At 49.5% G+C, this 14,747-nt stretch overlaps 1 protein-coding gene across 1 annotated transcript in view; it reads right to left on the bottom strand.

Annotated features, from left to right (window-relative positions):
• LOC136110130 (F-box/WD repeat-containing protein 10-like) overlaps positions 1-12,870 on the bottom strand; it is a 37,251-nt gene extending 24,381 nt beyond the window's left edge. Inside the window, exons 1-6 of the mRNA XM_071817144.1 lie at positions 12,866-12,870; positions 12,694-12,815; positions 12,347-12,377; positions 11,493-11,673; positions 9,127-9,270; positions 7,927-8,108 (exon numbers count right to left, since the gene is read on the bottom strand). Of these exons, the coding sequence (XP_071673245.1) occupies positions 7,927-8,108; positions 9,127-9,270; positions 11,493-11,673; positions 12,347-12,377; positions 12,694-12,815; positions 12,866-12,870 (665 nt within the window). The remainder of the gene's footprint in view (positions 1-7,926; positions 8,109-9,126; positions 9,271-11,492; positions 11,674-12,346; positions 12,378-12,693; positions 12,816-12,865) is intronic.
• Between the last annotated feature and the right edge of the window lie 1,877 nt (positions 12,871-14,747).

Here is a 14,747-nt window from a genome sequence, read left to right as displayed (position 1 = left end):
AGGTGGCCCTGCAGACCCTCCCCAGCCCATTTCTCTCTGTTCGCTCCTCCAGAATCCTCTGAATCCTCTGAAGAGAAGGAGGACGAAGATGGCGAGCACGTCCCCACTCGGGAAGACATCAAGAGGGAGGGGCAGCTGCTGATCCAAAGACACAAAAAAGCCATCGAAAAGTAGCAACCGCTCCACGAGAGCTTTGGATGCCCCCGCCCACCCCTTGTTCTTTGGATGCCCCCACTACCCCTGTGTTTTGGATGGCCCAGACCATCCACTTGACCCTGTATTCTCCCACCACCCCTTGTACCCTTTCTCCAACAGGTTTAATAAAGCAGATCTTTTTCGTTCCTCCCAAACCTGTGGTCAAGCTGCAATGGGGGGTCCTAGGTCACTTCTGTCACCCGGGACGCGTGAGGGTCAAACCTTGAGGAGCACTCACCTGGGTTTGGAGGCAGCCCCATCGCCCTGGCCCTCACCCAGCTGTTCTCCTCGCAGAGCTGGGGATGGGCTGGGGTGGGGACGGCGTTCCTGGCCAGAGGAAAGCCGGGGGCAGACTGGCTTTTCCCCACTTGATGCTGTGGAGCCAGCAACTTCCTGGGACCTCTGTCCCCCAGACGGCTCTGAGTGCACCAGTGGGCCACTGTGTGTCCACAAACATCTGCCAAAGCCTCAGGTAACCAAGAAACCCACTTCTCAGCAGTGACATCACCGAATCCAAGAGCCAGAGTCTGTTGGTCAACAGCTGGGAATGTCCAGTTCCAGGTATTCTGACAGCCTGAAGGTCATAGAGAAGAAAATCATGGAATCCCAGAATCAGACTCACAGAACAGTTTGGGTTGGAAGGGACCTTCAAAGCTCCTCCAGTCCAACCTCTGCCATGAGCAGGGACATCTTCACCCAGATCAGGTTGCAGCTGGTAGAAATGATGACCTTTCAGAGCGTGCTGGTGGTACTTTGTCCCTTGTGCCCTGCCCTGATGTGCAGAGGAGACAGAAGGGACACTGGGAAGCTTTGGGGAAGACCCTCCATATGCTGAGGTGTTGCGTCTCCTTCCTCTTCAGCCTCTAAAAGGCATTTGGTAAAGAGCAGAGTTGGAACTGGGGGTTCCCACCTTTTGAGATAAACTGTAAAAAGTCATTAATCCTTTTGGTTGGAAAAGACCCTCCAGATCATGGAGCCCAACCATAACCCACCCCTGGCACTGCCCCATATCTCTGAGAACCTCATCTCCGTCTGTCCAACCCTCCAGGGATGGTGACTCCAGCACTGCCCTGGGCAGCCTGTTCCAATGCCCCACAGCCCTTTGGGGAGGAAATTGTTCCCTATATCCCATCTAAAGCCTCCCCTGGTGCCAGTTGTTTCAGGCTCTTGGTCTGGTCTTTGCACTGGGACTGTGGGGAACAGAGAAGCCACAAAACGTGTTGAAGACTTCTCTCTGGTAAAGCTGGACTCCAAGGACATTCGCACATCCCACGCACTTGGGGGCGGTTATCCGGCCCGAGATACCATTCTCACAAGTCTGGGCTATAACTTTTTACAATTACAAGAAACGTACACAAAGTAATCTGTCCAAGGCCCTTTATATGTTATTATGTTAGTATTATGTCTTTGACCATCCAAATGGTCACGTTAGTATTGATCTTCCTTTATCATCCAGATGGCTGGAACCGCACGTCTTGCTCTCCCATATTTGACTTTCCAACATTTTCCCCTTTTTTGTTTTAAAATCAGGTTCTCAATGAGTGCAGTAAGGACCCTGGCTTTGTTCTTCTTTGCATTCTGTATCATTGTCCAGATGATTCGAAGGACTACAAGAAAAACATCACACAAGCATATCCAAATCCCTCAAAAACCCATATACGTAGACTGAGAGCTGAAAGTGAAGTTTTAGGGTCTAATCACTTTATGCTATGAGATAATGTTAGCCATTTTGTCTTACAGTCCTAACTCTTACAAACTGTGTAATTATTTGCAGGGTACTGGCTAAATCCTAAATCAGGCCTTGCACATTAGCAAAGACTGTTATTTTACTTGATATCACTCATAAACACTAGAATTCAAGTTCAACAGTATTACACATATTTAGCACTCTGATAAGAGAAAATACAGGTTCAGATAGCAGCTAAGGAGATTATTTAAATACAATATTGTAAGAACAATGAGGATCCACAACGTGCATGCAGTCACTCACAAGAAACAAAACCGGAGGCCTTTTACTTCAGGGTACTCACAAGAAACAGTCGCTCACTCCAATAAAGAAGTGGGGTGTCATTAATCCCAGGAAGTTTCCTTAGACACTGTTCCTGTCTAAGGAAAGGACTCCAGTTCACAGACCCGCAGCTCCGAGAAGACCACTCAAAGGGGGTCTTCGGCGGGAACCCCGTTTCATTGTTTGGCCAGATGTGGCTGTGGGCGTTACAACATAGTCCAGAAGCTTCTCAGCGAGTCTGGGCATCTCCTTTGTTAAGGACCCTGTCGACTGACCAAGGGTCCCACCCCTCCTGACCCATCGGTTGGTAGAGGTGAAGTTTATTGACAACACCTTGGTACCATTCTAGGTGTATGTATGTGGGGACAGGCACAGTGGGGCACAGAAGGTGCTAAAGAGCCGTCAACCTCCTCACTGAAAGCTCCAGATTTCAGGGGAATGTGTAACTGCCTCACAATCCAGCCTGCGACCACAGCCATCTGGCAAACTACTTTGGAGTGGTGGTGCAGTCACCTCTTGCCTCCAAAGTCAAAAGGGGGCATTCTGTTGGTGAGTTTGAGTGCCTGCTGTGGATCGTCATATCTTATGTGTCATTTTCTTGTTGCAAATCAACCTACAACAAAATAATACAAATTACAACAATTACAGTTATTAACAAATATTGGAGAAAGCTGGTTAGCCATACTAATAAGGAAAATAAATGCATTGAAAGTGCTTTCGACAGTTAGTCGCCAGTCCACATCATGTAAATCTGTATCATTCTGATACGGCAGTGCCTCTTCCTTTGATCTCTTCTATTTCTTTGTTGCCCTCTGCCGCAGGGACAGATGCTGGATCTCTGGCATTAGGTCCTGCATCGTGTTTGTCCAGCTCGTAGAAAGGTTTAACATATTTCACAGGAAGCCACTTTGGTCCTGTTGGAAGAAGAACACAAGCAGAGCCCTTCCCCAGGCAATTAACTACAGGCCCTTGCCACTGACTGTTGTGCAGGGGATCCGGTTATAAAACCTTTGGTCTCTGAGACAGTGAATCTGGAACACGGCAGTGTTTTTCCGCTGCTGCGATAGAGGAGGGAGGCACAGTACGATTCAAAACATTTAAAGCATATATTGCATTGTCTGATTGTTCTTGAGGCACCATATTTGCCCTTTTTTGTTTTAATAACATGTGTTTCAGTGTGGAATGTGCTCGTTCAGTGATGGCCTGTCCAGTGGGAGAATGTGGAACACCTGTGACATGCGAAACACCCCACTGCTATAGAAATTATTGCATGGATCTAGCAGTGTATCCAGGACTGTTGTCAGTTTTAATCTGTTATGGCACTCCCAGCATAGCAAAACAGTCGATCCAGTGGGGCTGAACATCTCGGCTTTTCTCACTTGTATGTGCAGATGCACAAAACGTACCTGAAAAAGTATCTATAGAAACATGTACGTATTTCAAACGGCCAAAAGATGAAACACGTGTAACATCAGAGTGCCAAACGCCATTAGCTGAGAGTCCGCGAGGGTTAACTCCAAGGGAGGGCGAGCTTGTAATCAGACCTTGACATTCCCTCCAGCGCATCCACGGCACCACTCGGTTTGGTGGAAAAGCAAAACTGAAGTGTCTTGGGTGATGCAGAGACCAGGGAAAGGTGCCTGGCTTTAGCTCTCTGCCAAGCACACCTGGGGAACCCTTTGAAATGCTTCAGTCACTTTAGCAGAGAAAAATAACACCCCCACACAGCTGCCAGGCTTTCACTGCTCACGCAGGGACAAAGGACGGCGCGGGGACAGCACGGCTCTCACTCCGGAGCTCGCCGGCTCTGACACCGGTGCCTGTTTAGGACAAATATCAATGGGAAAGATTTTGTGCTCTGGGATTCAGGTCATCTGGAGAACACCAGCAAGGAGAACGACTGCCAAAACCTGCACAACGATGTGACCAGCTCCAGCTGCCCTGGGGAAGGAGGCGGCTGGTGCTTGTCCCAGCCCAGCCACGCCATGGGCGACCCAGAGCGGCTGAGAACAAAGCCTCTTTCCAGGCTCTCTTCCCTGTGAGAACGTGGGGCAGGGTCCCATCCATGGGGGACATGGGAGCACATCCTGCCCGAGCTCTCACGGGCCACTCTGCTGCACAGGGAGCAGAGGAAGGGACAAAGGCGCCTGGGTGGGCAGGTAGCCCCCCAGCGCTGGGTGGTGCAGCGACACAGCGCGGTGACACTTGGTGCAGCCACCATCACCCCAAGTGGCTCAATTTGCCCACCAAGGTGGTTCTGTCTCCAGGATGATTCTCCCCTGTCCTGGGGGCTGGAGGAGAAGCTCCAGTGCCTGGTCCAGAAGTGGCAGTACCTGGAGCAGTGGGCAGCCCACCTGCCCCCTGAGTGCAAGATCCTCGATGAGAGCAATGAGGTACGTGGGGTGTCCATCCCTGCTGGGGTCTTTGGGGACCCGCACCAGGCTCCTCCTGATGGCCCGTCCCAAGTGAGAAGAATGGCGGTGGCCCCATGTCGAGCGATCCTCGGAACGTGATGGTTTCCTTTGCGGAGAGAGACGGTAGGAGCAGCGATGACGGTAGGAGAGCATAGCGGGGACGCGTCCCACGGCGACTGTCCCTGCCCCTGCCTGTTGGGATTTCTGACCATCCTTGCCTGTCTCTCCCTGTCCCAGCAGAACCCAGCCCATGAGTTCTCTCCAGACCTTGGGGCTGTCTCCAAGGCTTTGAGCATGGGTGGTGCTTTTAGGTGGGGATGTGGGAGCATGAAGGTGGCTGGTGGGGTGGCAAGCATTGGACCACAGAGGGAACAAGAAAAGCTCCGTGGGAACAGGGAGCAGCTCCCCTGCCTGTGTGAGGCCGTGCAGGAGGATGCCCAGGCTCTGGCCATGGCCCGGAAGGTAGCGGGAGGTCCCATCTGCCACATCCCCCTGCCTGGTCCTGACCCTGCAGAGCCACCTGCTCCGCCAGCCCTCTCCGGGAGCAGACAGCAGTAGGACGTGACCGTCCCCATGCTGACGGGCAGTGCTGGAGTCACCAGTCCTGGAGGGGTTTGAATGATGCAGAGATGAGGTTCTCAGGACATGTGGCAGTGCCAGGGGTGGGTTATGGTTGGACTCAATCTTGAAATGATTCTATCATTATTGAATCAGGGTTATATCATCTACACTTTATGGATGACACAAGTACAACACAAGTGGCACCTGTTTACAGTAGAACTCCACCAAAACTCTCTTGCCAGCTCTCCGGTTTCATCTCCATGTGTGTGGCCGCATCATGCCCTGCACACACCAGTGTCCCTCTGTCACCTCTGCTCACCCACGGACTGGGTGCACGGAAAGGTCAATTTAATTCAGAAATTAATTGCAAAGATAGTAAAACAACCTCCTTATAGTTACCTTCATAAGTGATTTCACATACCATGTATGACATCTTCCCATATGTTAATTCCCTTCCAAGGCATCTCAGATGCCCAGGTCCCAGCTTCGCATCGTGCGCTGAGCTACAGCCGAGGGCAGGACTGGCTCCAGCGCTGCCTTTTCACTCATTTCTTGCTGTTTCTGTTGGCTGCAGCATCTTAGAAGTGCCCGAGCATCCACACCCACGGGGAGATGCTGATTTATTGGCTACAAATAGGAAGACAACACTAATCCTTCTCAATTCAGCACAACTGAAAAGTCATCAGTCTTTCTGTGATGTTTTTCCAGCAGGTTCCCTTTATTAGATTTTTCCCCAGGGGCTGTGCCAAAGGCTGTGCTGGGATTGAGCCCGATTGCTTTTCAGAAAGTGCCATCCTGTGGCCAAGTGTGAAATCCTTGCTGTTTCCTATTCTAAAACTAAAGTCAGCAAAGCCACCTCAGACACCATAATCCCTGTAGCACACCACGGATGTGCTGCAATGAGGCAAATACCCAACCTCTCAGCCTTGCTCATCCCCAGATCTACAACAGTCCTGCTCCCACATCTTCACGGTTCTACATGGACCCTTAGTTTTAATTACCCATTCATTTTTTTCTTTGAGGGACAACTATCATTATTTTTCACTGTGAGGCCTGACTTAATCACAGGGTTTGGAAGTTGAAGATGACGCTCAAATAAATGAATCAAAAATCACCACCACTCTACTGTAAGGAGAGTTTCCCAGCGTGAAACTGCTGCTTACAGCACCCCCTCATCCACACCGTTATAACAAACATGTCAGACAAAATCAGACCCAGGACTGCCCTGTGTGCTACACCACTAGTTACCGGCCTCCACGTAGACTTTGCGACACTGATCACCACCCCCTAGGCTTGGTCCACACTTCTTCAGCTTATAAACTCTAATCAATCCACCCAATCTCCAATAAGATTTATTATTATCATTGAGACACCTTGGAGACATATGTCGAGCTTCAGTAGCGTCTGTATTACCAGCAGGTCTAGCAGGATAAATCCAGGACAGGACTCAGTCCACTCACTGCCTTGAGAAATAGCTGAATACACCAAGAATATCTCTTCAGAAAAAAACATACAGGGGAGACGTCTTTTATACTTAGAAACTACATGGGTCGTGGCAGCTGGACACCAGAACCCTCAGATAACGGTTGGTTGTTGGACTGAGGGATCAGCTCAGATAAATGTATTAAAGCCCAGCTCAGGAGCGGGTATCTTCCCCTCCCCAGTGAAAGAGTCCACCGGCAGGCCTTTCGCTTTCCGTAGCCAGGCTTTCCTGCGCGCTCGCTCCCGTTCTTCCGTGAGCTGCTGCTCTGCCTTACACTGAGCTGCAACAGCTGCCTCGCACCGCTCCTTCCATTTTTCTGTCAGAAGCCTGAACTGTGTTACGATTTAAAAGGTGCCTGCTCCTGTCCAATTGCATTTCCCACGGATGGCAGATCCCAAACGCAGGTGTCCTGTGGCTTTCTGGAGTATTTTCTAATAAATCAGAACTGAACCAGCAGCCTGTTTCCCTGCACACCAGCTGTAATAATGTGAATAATACTGATTTCTCTGTTACTGAGCTGGAAAAACGACAGCGCCTGTCTGTATGGGGATATAGCGGAAGATTTGGCGAGGAGCTTAGTTAAATGTAAATACGCTCAAGTGACTTGCACCTGTCTGTAAAAAAGCACACACATCACACTCATTGTTTTACTGACCTTGTGTGCTTGACGAGCAGAACCTCTGTGTTAGATACCATAGGCCTGTGAGAAACTCCAGGCACCTCATCACTATGGCTGAGATTCCTGCTCTGGTGTGAGAAAGAGCAGGAGGCTGCGCCTGCCTGAAGCCTCGAAGCACAGGTGAGCTCAGCAGCTCAGAGCTCCCAGCAGGGCTGAACTGACCAGCGCCTGCGTCCCTGCCGGTGTCACCTCTGCTGGGAGCTCCCGTGAGGCTTCGGAGATCCCCCGGTAGAGAGGGAACTAAAATGAAGCTCGCTCTTTGCAACACACCCGTGCCCTCTGGCTCTTCTTGCGACGCCTGCGGATGTGCACACACTGTCTTGGCAAATGTCTCGAATTTATACCAAACCTTTCTAAAAAGGCACAAAAGTTTTACAAAAGCCTACAAGTGATGGAACCATTGAAACCAACAGCACACCTCCCAGACCGCGCTTTAGAAAAGCACAGAGTCTGTATATTGATTAAGACGAAGGCAGCCATATACTTGCAATTATTTCAAATTCATTTTAGGAAACGCCAGCGTGTTGCAGAGGCCGTTTGTAATGTTTTGAGGTGTTCCCCAGCCTTTCAGTGACCGGCAGCAGACCCAGGTTGAAAACAGGAGCCGCCAGCACCTTCTGGTTCCAGAGCCAGGCGGCGCATCCGGTCGTGGTACAGCCTTCGCCAGCAGGGAACCGCGGTTCTGCTCCAAGTCGCCTGCTGCTGGTTGGTCTTCCCCGCCACCTCTCGGGCAGCATCCAAGGTGTAGTCCCAGCTGACGTCCTCAAACTGGAACACCAGCACTACGGCTGGAGAATTTATCACCATCCTGAAGGAGGGAAGGAAAAGCTGTGAAAGCACCAATACCATTAACCCAGGGCTTAGTGCCTGCAGGCACTTCAACAGCTCTGAGATGACCTGCACTTGTTTAAGGGAGCAGGAACAATTAACCCCATCGGTGGTGCTGCACATGGTAACCCAACCTCTGTGTGAGCTCTGTGGGGCTCTTTTCATTCAGCTCTATAATAAATTTAGTTGTAAGATGATTAGGATGAAAACTTGCAGCAGTAGAGTGAGCTAGATCAGTGCAATGCCAAAAGAAACTGGAGACACCATATTATGAGGGACATTTAATGGAAATTGGAGGGGTGGAACGGGCCTGGCTGGGATGGAGTTTTCTTCATAGCAGCCCATATTTTGCTGTGGTTCAGAGCTGTGACCAAAACACCAGCATTTTAGCCATTGCTTATGCAGAAGCTGGGAACCACCTTCACTTCAGAGGTGCAGATGTGAGGACACCTGGGAGAACCTTTCACTGTTGGCTTTTACAAAGAGGCAGTAAGGCAGGGAACAGGTAGAGGCTTTGTCAGGCCTTGGCTCGAGTCCCCAACCTGCTAAGAAATTTGGGTGCTCAATTCAACTTTACAGTTGGTCCATAGAATCTTTTAAGCTGGAAAAAACCATTAAGATCATGAAGTCGACCATAAACTCGGCACTGCCGAGTCCACCGCTGAGCCACGGCCTGAGGTGCCACATCTTTAAAATACCTTCGGGGATGGGGACTCCACCGCTTGCCCGGGCAGCCAGTTCCTCTGTGTGTCTTAAGTTGGATAGAAACGGGAAATTGTCAATTGCTGGATGGAGTAAGCAAATCTATTTTTAGCCACTGCTAACAAAACCAAGTTATTAAAGCAGTCAACAAGCAGTAGAGCCCTTTACAGCTTATTTGTGAGAAGGAAAAATGCTTAATTCCTTCAATTACCAAGTTATCTACCTAGTTTAGTTCAGAGACGACAGCTGCCCTCACCAACCTGTTTTCTGACACATGGACAGAAGAGATGGGGCCCCCGCTGGTATCGGCCGTCAGCACTTTCAGGCAGGTCCCAGTCAGGTAGTTAAATATACGGATGTTCCCGTCAGCGCAGCCGCTGATGACCCGGAGATAGAGGAGCTGCAGAGACACGACTTCCCTGGAAACACAACACGCAGCGCTGGGACATCCACCGTGCTTTCCCGAGGAGACGCGATCAGCTCCCTCTTTTGTCCTGGAGGAGATGCAGAGCTCTGCCTCCATCAACAGCCTGAATAAAGAAGCTCATGGAGATATTTCAAAGGCCTGGAAGCGAAGTCCTTCATAATCCCTCCCTGCCCAAACCAACCAACCCAGCGCATCCTCAGAGCAGCCACTGTGGCTGTGGCCATCTGCCGTGTTTTGAATTGCATTTTTATGTCCAGGAAAGTAAAAGAAAATAATATGATGGTACAGTTGTACTCAGTATTAGAAAATAACATAGTACACAGTTGGCAGGGTTCAGCATATAACTTGGCCACCTCTGACATAGACCGTGTCTTCTCTTGACCAGGTAGCATGACACCCTCTTGCATACAGGTTATGATCCTTGAATTATTAGACTATGCCCTGCCATCCCTGTTCCTGAACAAGTGGTTGCAATATTTGCATTTGAGGTTGTTATAGGTCTTAACTGACAAACACTGGTTATGATCACATAGTGCCTGACACTTTTAAAGATGAAGACTGTTGAATGTGGGGATATTTCAGATACTAAGCTTGATAATTAAGGCATTCTGTGTTTCTATAAGGAAGATGTTTTCTTTACAGACTTAGTAGATTGCTGAATACAACTCGAAACGCATCCGATTCCTACTTTGGGTGGTGGAAAGCTACGAGGCATCTGCTCAGCTTTCCCAACATGCTCCATCCCAGGGCGCTCCCATCGGTGCTGCCTGTGACAAGGTGCCACTGGTCAAAGGACAAGCACTTCACTGGGCCTTGGTGCTCCTCTAATGTCTGCAAAGTAAAAGAAATAGGTGTAACCCTCAGTAATCTAGATGTAAATACGCCAAGGTATCCTATGGAATTCCCAATACCAGCCTCATGTACTATATTGTAGTTTTATCAGGTATTATTCTAATGTACCAATATACTCTGTGGATAACTGTTGGGTTTATAGTCACCAGAAATATTTCGGGCTCGCTGCTGATAATGAGCTGCTGGTGTGGAATTAACATTAATTTTCCATCTTTATTTATGTGCTCAATAGATGTCACCACACCAAGACCTTTATCATCCATTGAATACTCACCCAGGAGAGAAGAGACCCAATGGCCCTGACTGTAATGAAAGGGACAATCGCAAATGTAGTTCAGCTGGAGCTGGGAAATCCTGCATCTGAGATGCTCTCAATTTGCAGCTAGATTGCTGTCAATTTGCAGATAGAAAGAGCTTCACTCCTCTCAAATGTGGACTAACACTGATTCTGGACACCTGCTAAGGTAATTAGCAGTCTCCAGCCTTGACCTTTAAAATGCAGAGCAGCCATCCAGCTGCTTCAGCTGCATCAACTGCTACCAGTTGTGAAGGTTTCATATTTTAGGCTGACAGGTGAGACCCAACCCCAAGAGCTGTTGGTCAGACCCCAACCTCTTCCCAGGGTCTGAATGTTCCTGCAGGAGCAGAGGTGAACATTTCTACAGGAATGAAGGGGTCAGGCACAGCACATCAAACCCTGCATTAAAATTGACAGTTGTTTGCAAACAAGTTTTATATTATTTGCTTACAAATAAATCTGTGGTTTCTTTTACCAGTTTAGGCTGCCTTTGGGTTGGGGTTTTATTTTTTTCTTCAGAAAATTTTTGGCAAGAACCAAAGGCTGTGATAAACTAGCACAGATTTTTAAACATTTAGCACAAAACGATCCACCTAAGAAGAAACTCACTTTGATCAGAGCGCCCGTATCCGCAGCCCAGACTCTGACCAGCCCTCGCTCGCACCCGCTGACAACGCGGGCACCGTCGGTTCTGACCACCCAGACAGCGCTGCTGTGCTGCAGGGTCTGGAGACATCGCCCACTCCTCAGATTCCACACTGTTGGGAGCAAGGGGGAGAAAGGTCACAAATTAATAGTAAAGAAACCTCTGGCAAAGCTGCAAGCTGATACCATTTTCCCCGAGAGCTGGTGTGGCCTTAGAGCCACAAAACCTTTAAAAGTGAATAAAAGCAGAAATAACGAGAATTTATGCAGTGACACAGAGACCTTGCATGTGCACGTGGCCACAGCTTCGGCTGCTCTGGAATCGAAATGAGATGCTAAACTCCACCCTCCAATCGATGCCCTTGCTCTATTCAGACGCTGCCCGTGTCACCCGTCACACCTCCAGCACTCTGCCCATCTCGCTACTCCCGGCCTTTGTCTGGAAGCTCCTGGTCTCACCTTTTACCATCCCATCCCTGGCTCCCGACACGAGCTGCTCTTCGTGTAAATCCAAGCAGGTGACTGTCCCACGGTGACCATCGAAGACTTTCACACAAGCACCACTGTAGATATTCCAGCACCTACAAAGGACCAACCAAAACAGGAATACAGCGATTAACTTAATTGATGGCTTATTCATTTTATTATTTCCTACTTAACAGGCCCAGCGTTTCTCCTCTACACACTAGGCTAAAGCCAGGAGTCATTCCACTAAGGTGTCAGAGTATTTGGAATGATCAAGTCAGGATTAGTAGTAATTTTTTACCCATATCATTTGTTCTACCTGCAGACTACCTGGAAACACATGTCTAGATTCCACCTTAGGCACAGCTACCTCCAATTAACCTTAAAATGTAGAGCTCTGCAGATAAAATTGTTTCTTTAGTGGCTGGTGTCAATGTGATTCCTGTTGGCCTCGGAGAACACCAGCACCTGTTCAAACCAACATTTTGGAGCAGGGAAGAGCAGGGGGGTCAGAGCCTGAGTCACTGTAAACTCTTTCCCTTTTTAAGTGCTGCCTTTCATGAATTTCTGGTATTGCTGTGCCAGAGCCAGACAGCCTGCTGTTCAGCTTTTACCCCTCCTTGTGATACTCTCGAGATGTAGAGATAAATAACACGGAAGAGCTGAGCATCTCCTTGTCTGAGGGGGCAGTGTCTGCAAAGGAGCAGCTGTGCAGCGGGTACCAGGCTGTTAAACCTGGTCAGCCAAACTGTCACAGATAAACCCAGCCTTGCTGAACTCAGTGCTGACCTTAGCAAGGCCAGAATCTCACAGCAAGTGCCTATGGGAAACATCTGGTGTTTTGAGGCACTTTAGGAAGACCTGTGCGTCACCAGGTGAAACCGGAAAAGAGAAGCTGTCCTATGTGAGTGGGGGTTGTTTCCTTATCTACTGTCCTTTCCTCGTTACTATAACGAAAGTGAGGGAAGGAAGATGGGCTGGAAGGACTAAAGATGAATGTTTTCCTGGATATTCCAAGAGGCTGGTAATCCCGTGGCACGGTCCCTGTGCTGCTCACCTGATGCTGAGATCAAAGCCTGTGCTGAGGACCAAGCCTTTGTTCTCATCGAGGAGCAGAGCTTTGCTCCCAGCACTACCAGAGAGCAGAGGCGGCACTTCTTTCGTCCCCGGCATGCCAAGGAACCGCACTTTTCGGCTTGCAGAGCCAACGGCTACCAGGTCACCACCACTGTAGTGGATTATTCTGCTCTGGTCTGATCTGGATAAGAAACAGCGACTGAGATGAGCTTTAGCCAGGTGACAAGGTACAACATGTCTAAGGTTGTGACAGGGATTTCTCTGATGCTTAATGGTCTTCACTGAGCAACCTGACACACAACACACTTAAATGGGTGAATCCTTTGCAGGGCACCACAGCCAAGGTCCATAATTCTGCATATTTAAGGTTGTATCTGGAGAATAAGCTCAATAGGTGCTGGAGTGAGTTGAGAGAAGGGAACAGAGCTGGTGAGGGGCTGGAGCACAAGTGTGATGGGAGCGGCTGAGGGACCTGGGGGGTTCAGCTGGAGAACAGGAGCTGAGGGGAGACCTTCTGATCTCTGAACTGCCTGAAAGGAGCTTGGAGCCAGGGGGGTCGGGCTCTGCTCCCCAGGAACAAGCGCCAGGAGCAGAGGAAACGGCCTCAAGTTGCACCAGGGGAGGGTGAGGTTGGATGTGGGGAACAATTTCTTCCCCAAAGGGCTGTGGGGCATTGAAACAGGCTGCCCAGGGCAGTGCTGGAGTCACCATCCCTGGAGGGCTGGACAGACGGACATGAGGTTCTCAGGAACATGGGTCAGTGCTAGGGGTGGGTTAATGTTTGGACTCCATGATCTTGAGGGTCTTTTCCAATCAACACAATTCTGTAATTCTAAAACAGGGAGAGTGCTCTGTATCCTTTTGTGATACACTGGGGATCACCAACCCTTAAGCCTTTAAAAATTCCCCTGCTATCTTTATTAAAAACTGGATTTGACACTGAGGATTTTTCAACACTGATGCTGAGGGACTCTCCCCTCCAGCCACACATTCCCACAGAAGGACCGCAGGGAACAGAACGGGTTTGCAGGAGCTGCTGTTGGGCCCTACAGGGTTAGTGCAGAGAGCAGCCAGGCAATCTACTCACTGGTCCATGAGGACACGAACACTGTAGGAGCCACAGAAGACATTTCTCTCTTCTAGTTGGATTGCATCGGTTTTCAGATCGCTATAGGCTTCCTGCAGATTGTCTTTCTCCTCCCGTCTTTCTCCTCTCTGTCCAAAGAGAAATAGGGAAAAGTAACTCATGGAGGGAGGAAGGTAGCATTATTCCACAGTATTAAACATCAAGGCTTGGTCCCTACTATAGTGATGAGACCAGAGACAGAATGTGTTGGTAAGGAACACCCAGAGTGCAGGAGCTTCCTGCTTGGTGCAGAAACAAGGGTTGTTCCTTGGCAAAAATGCAAGGCCTGACATCTGCACCCTTGATTTCTGGGGAAAATGCTGTGCCCTCGGGATGCTGCCCGACCCTGCTCGCAGCCCTGGCCCCAAGGCTACGCCTGCGAGATGCAGTAGGACAAGGCAGGATTTAGGGATGCAGGCTCCTGCTCGTGACAGAAGGTGCTGAGCAAGCTCTGGTCCTTAGGAGTTGCTCACGACGGTACAAACCAGAAGAGCAAAGCAACTCCAAATTCACTGTCACATCTTCCAAGATGTGTCCTCCTTCTTCCTCAAATGCTGAAATGCAGGATCCATGGAAGGCAAACACCTTTCAACATACCTGCGGTTTACTTTCGCAGTCATGGCCTTCAATGACATCCCCCTCTTCGTTTAACACTGGAACTGCCACATCGACTCTTTTGGCATAGGTTGGAACTGCTCTTCTGGGGCACAACCCCTGGAATGAACCGGCAGAGGCACCACAGTCACCGCAGAGCCCGAGCACACAGAGGACGCTGCTCACGGGTGGTGCTCCAGCATCTCCATGGGACGCTGAAGCCACACGCAAATCTGAACTGCACACACTGGTTTACTGTTCCTTAAGAGACCTGACTTGCATTTACCACCTCGTTGCTATATGACTTGACTTGTTGTGAAAAATCATTGCCCTTTCTTTTTTTCCTCCAAAATCCAGTCTTGAGCTTCTAAGAGCCTCCAAAACTTTTCCATT

Source organism: Patagioenas fasciata, chromosome 19 (genome assembly GCF_037038585.1).
Source record: "Patagioenas fasciata isolate bPatFas1 chromosome 19, bPatFas1.hap1, whole genome shotgun sequence".
NCBI classification, from domain to species: Eukaryota; Metazoa; Chordata; class Aves; order Columbiformes; family Columbidae; genus Patagioenas; species Patagioenas fasciata.
Note: the sequence above shows the minus strand (reverse complement) of the source record. Positions and strands in the feature narration are given on the sequence as shown.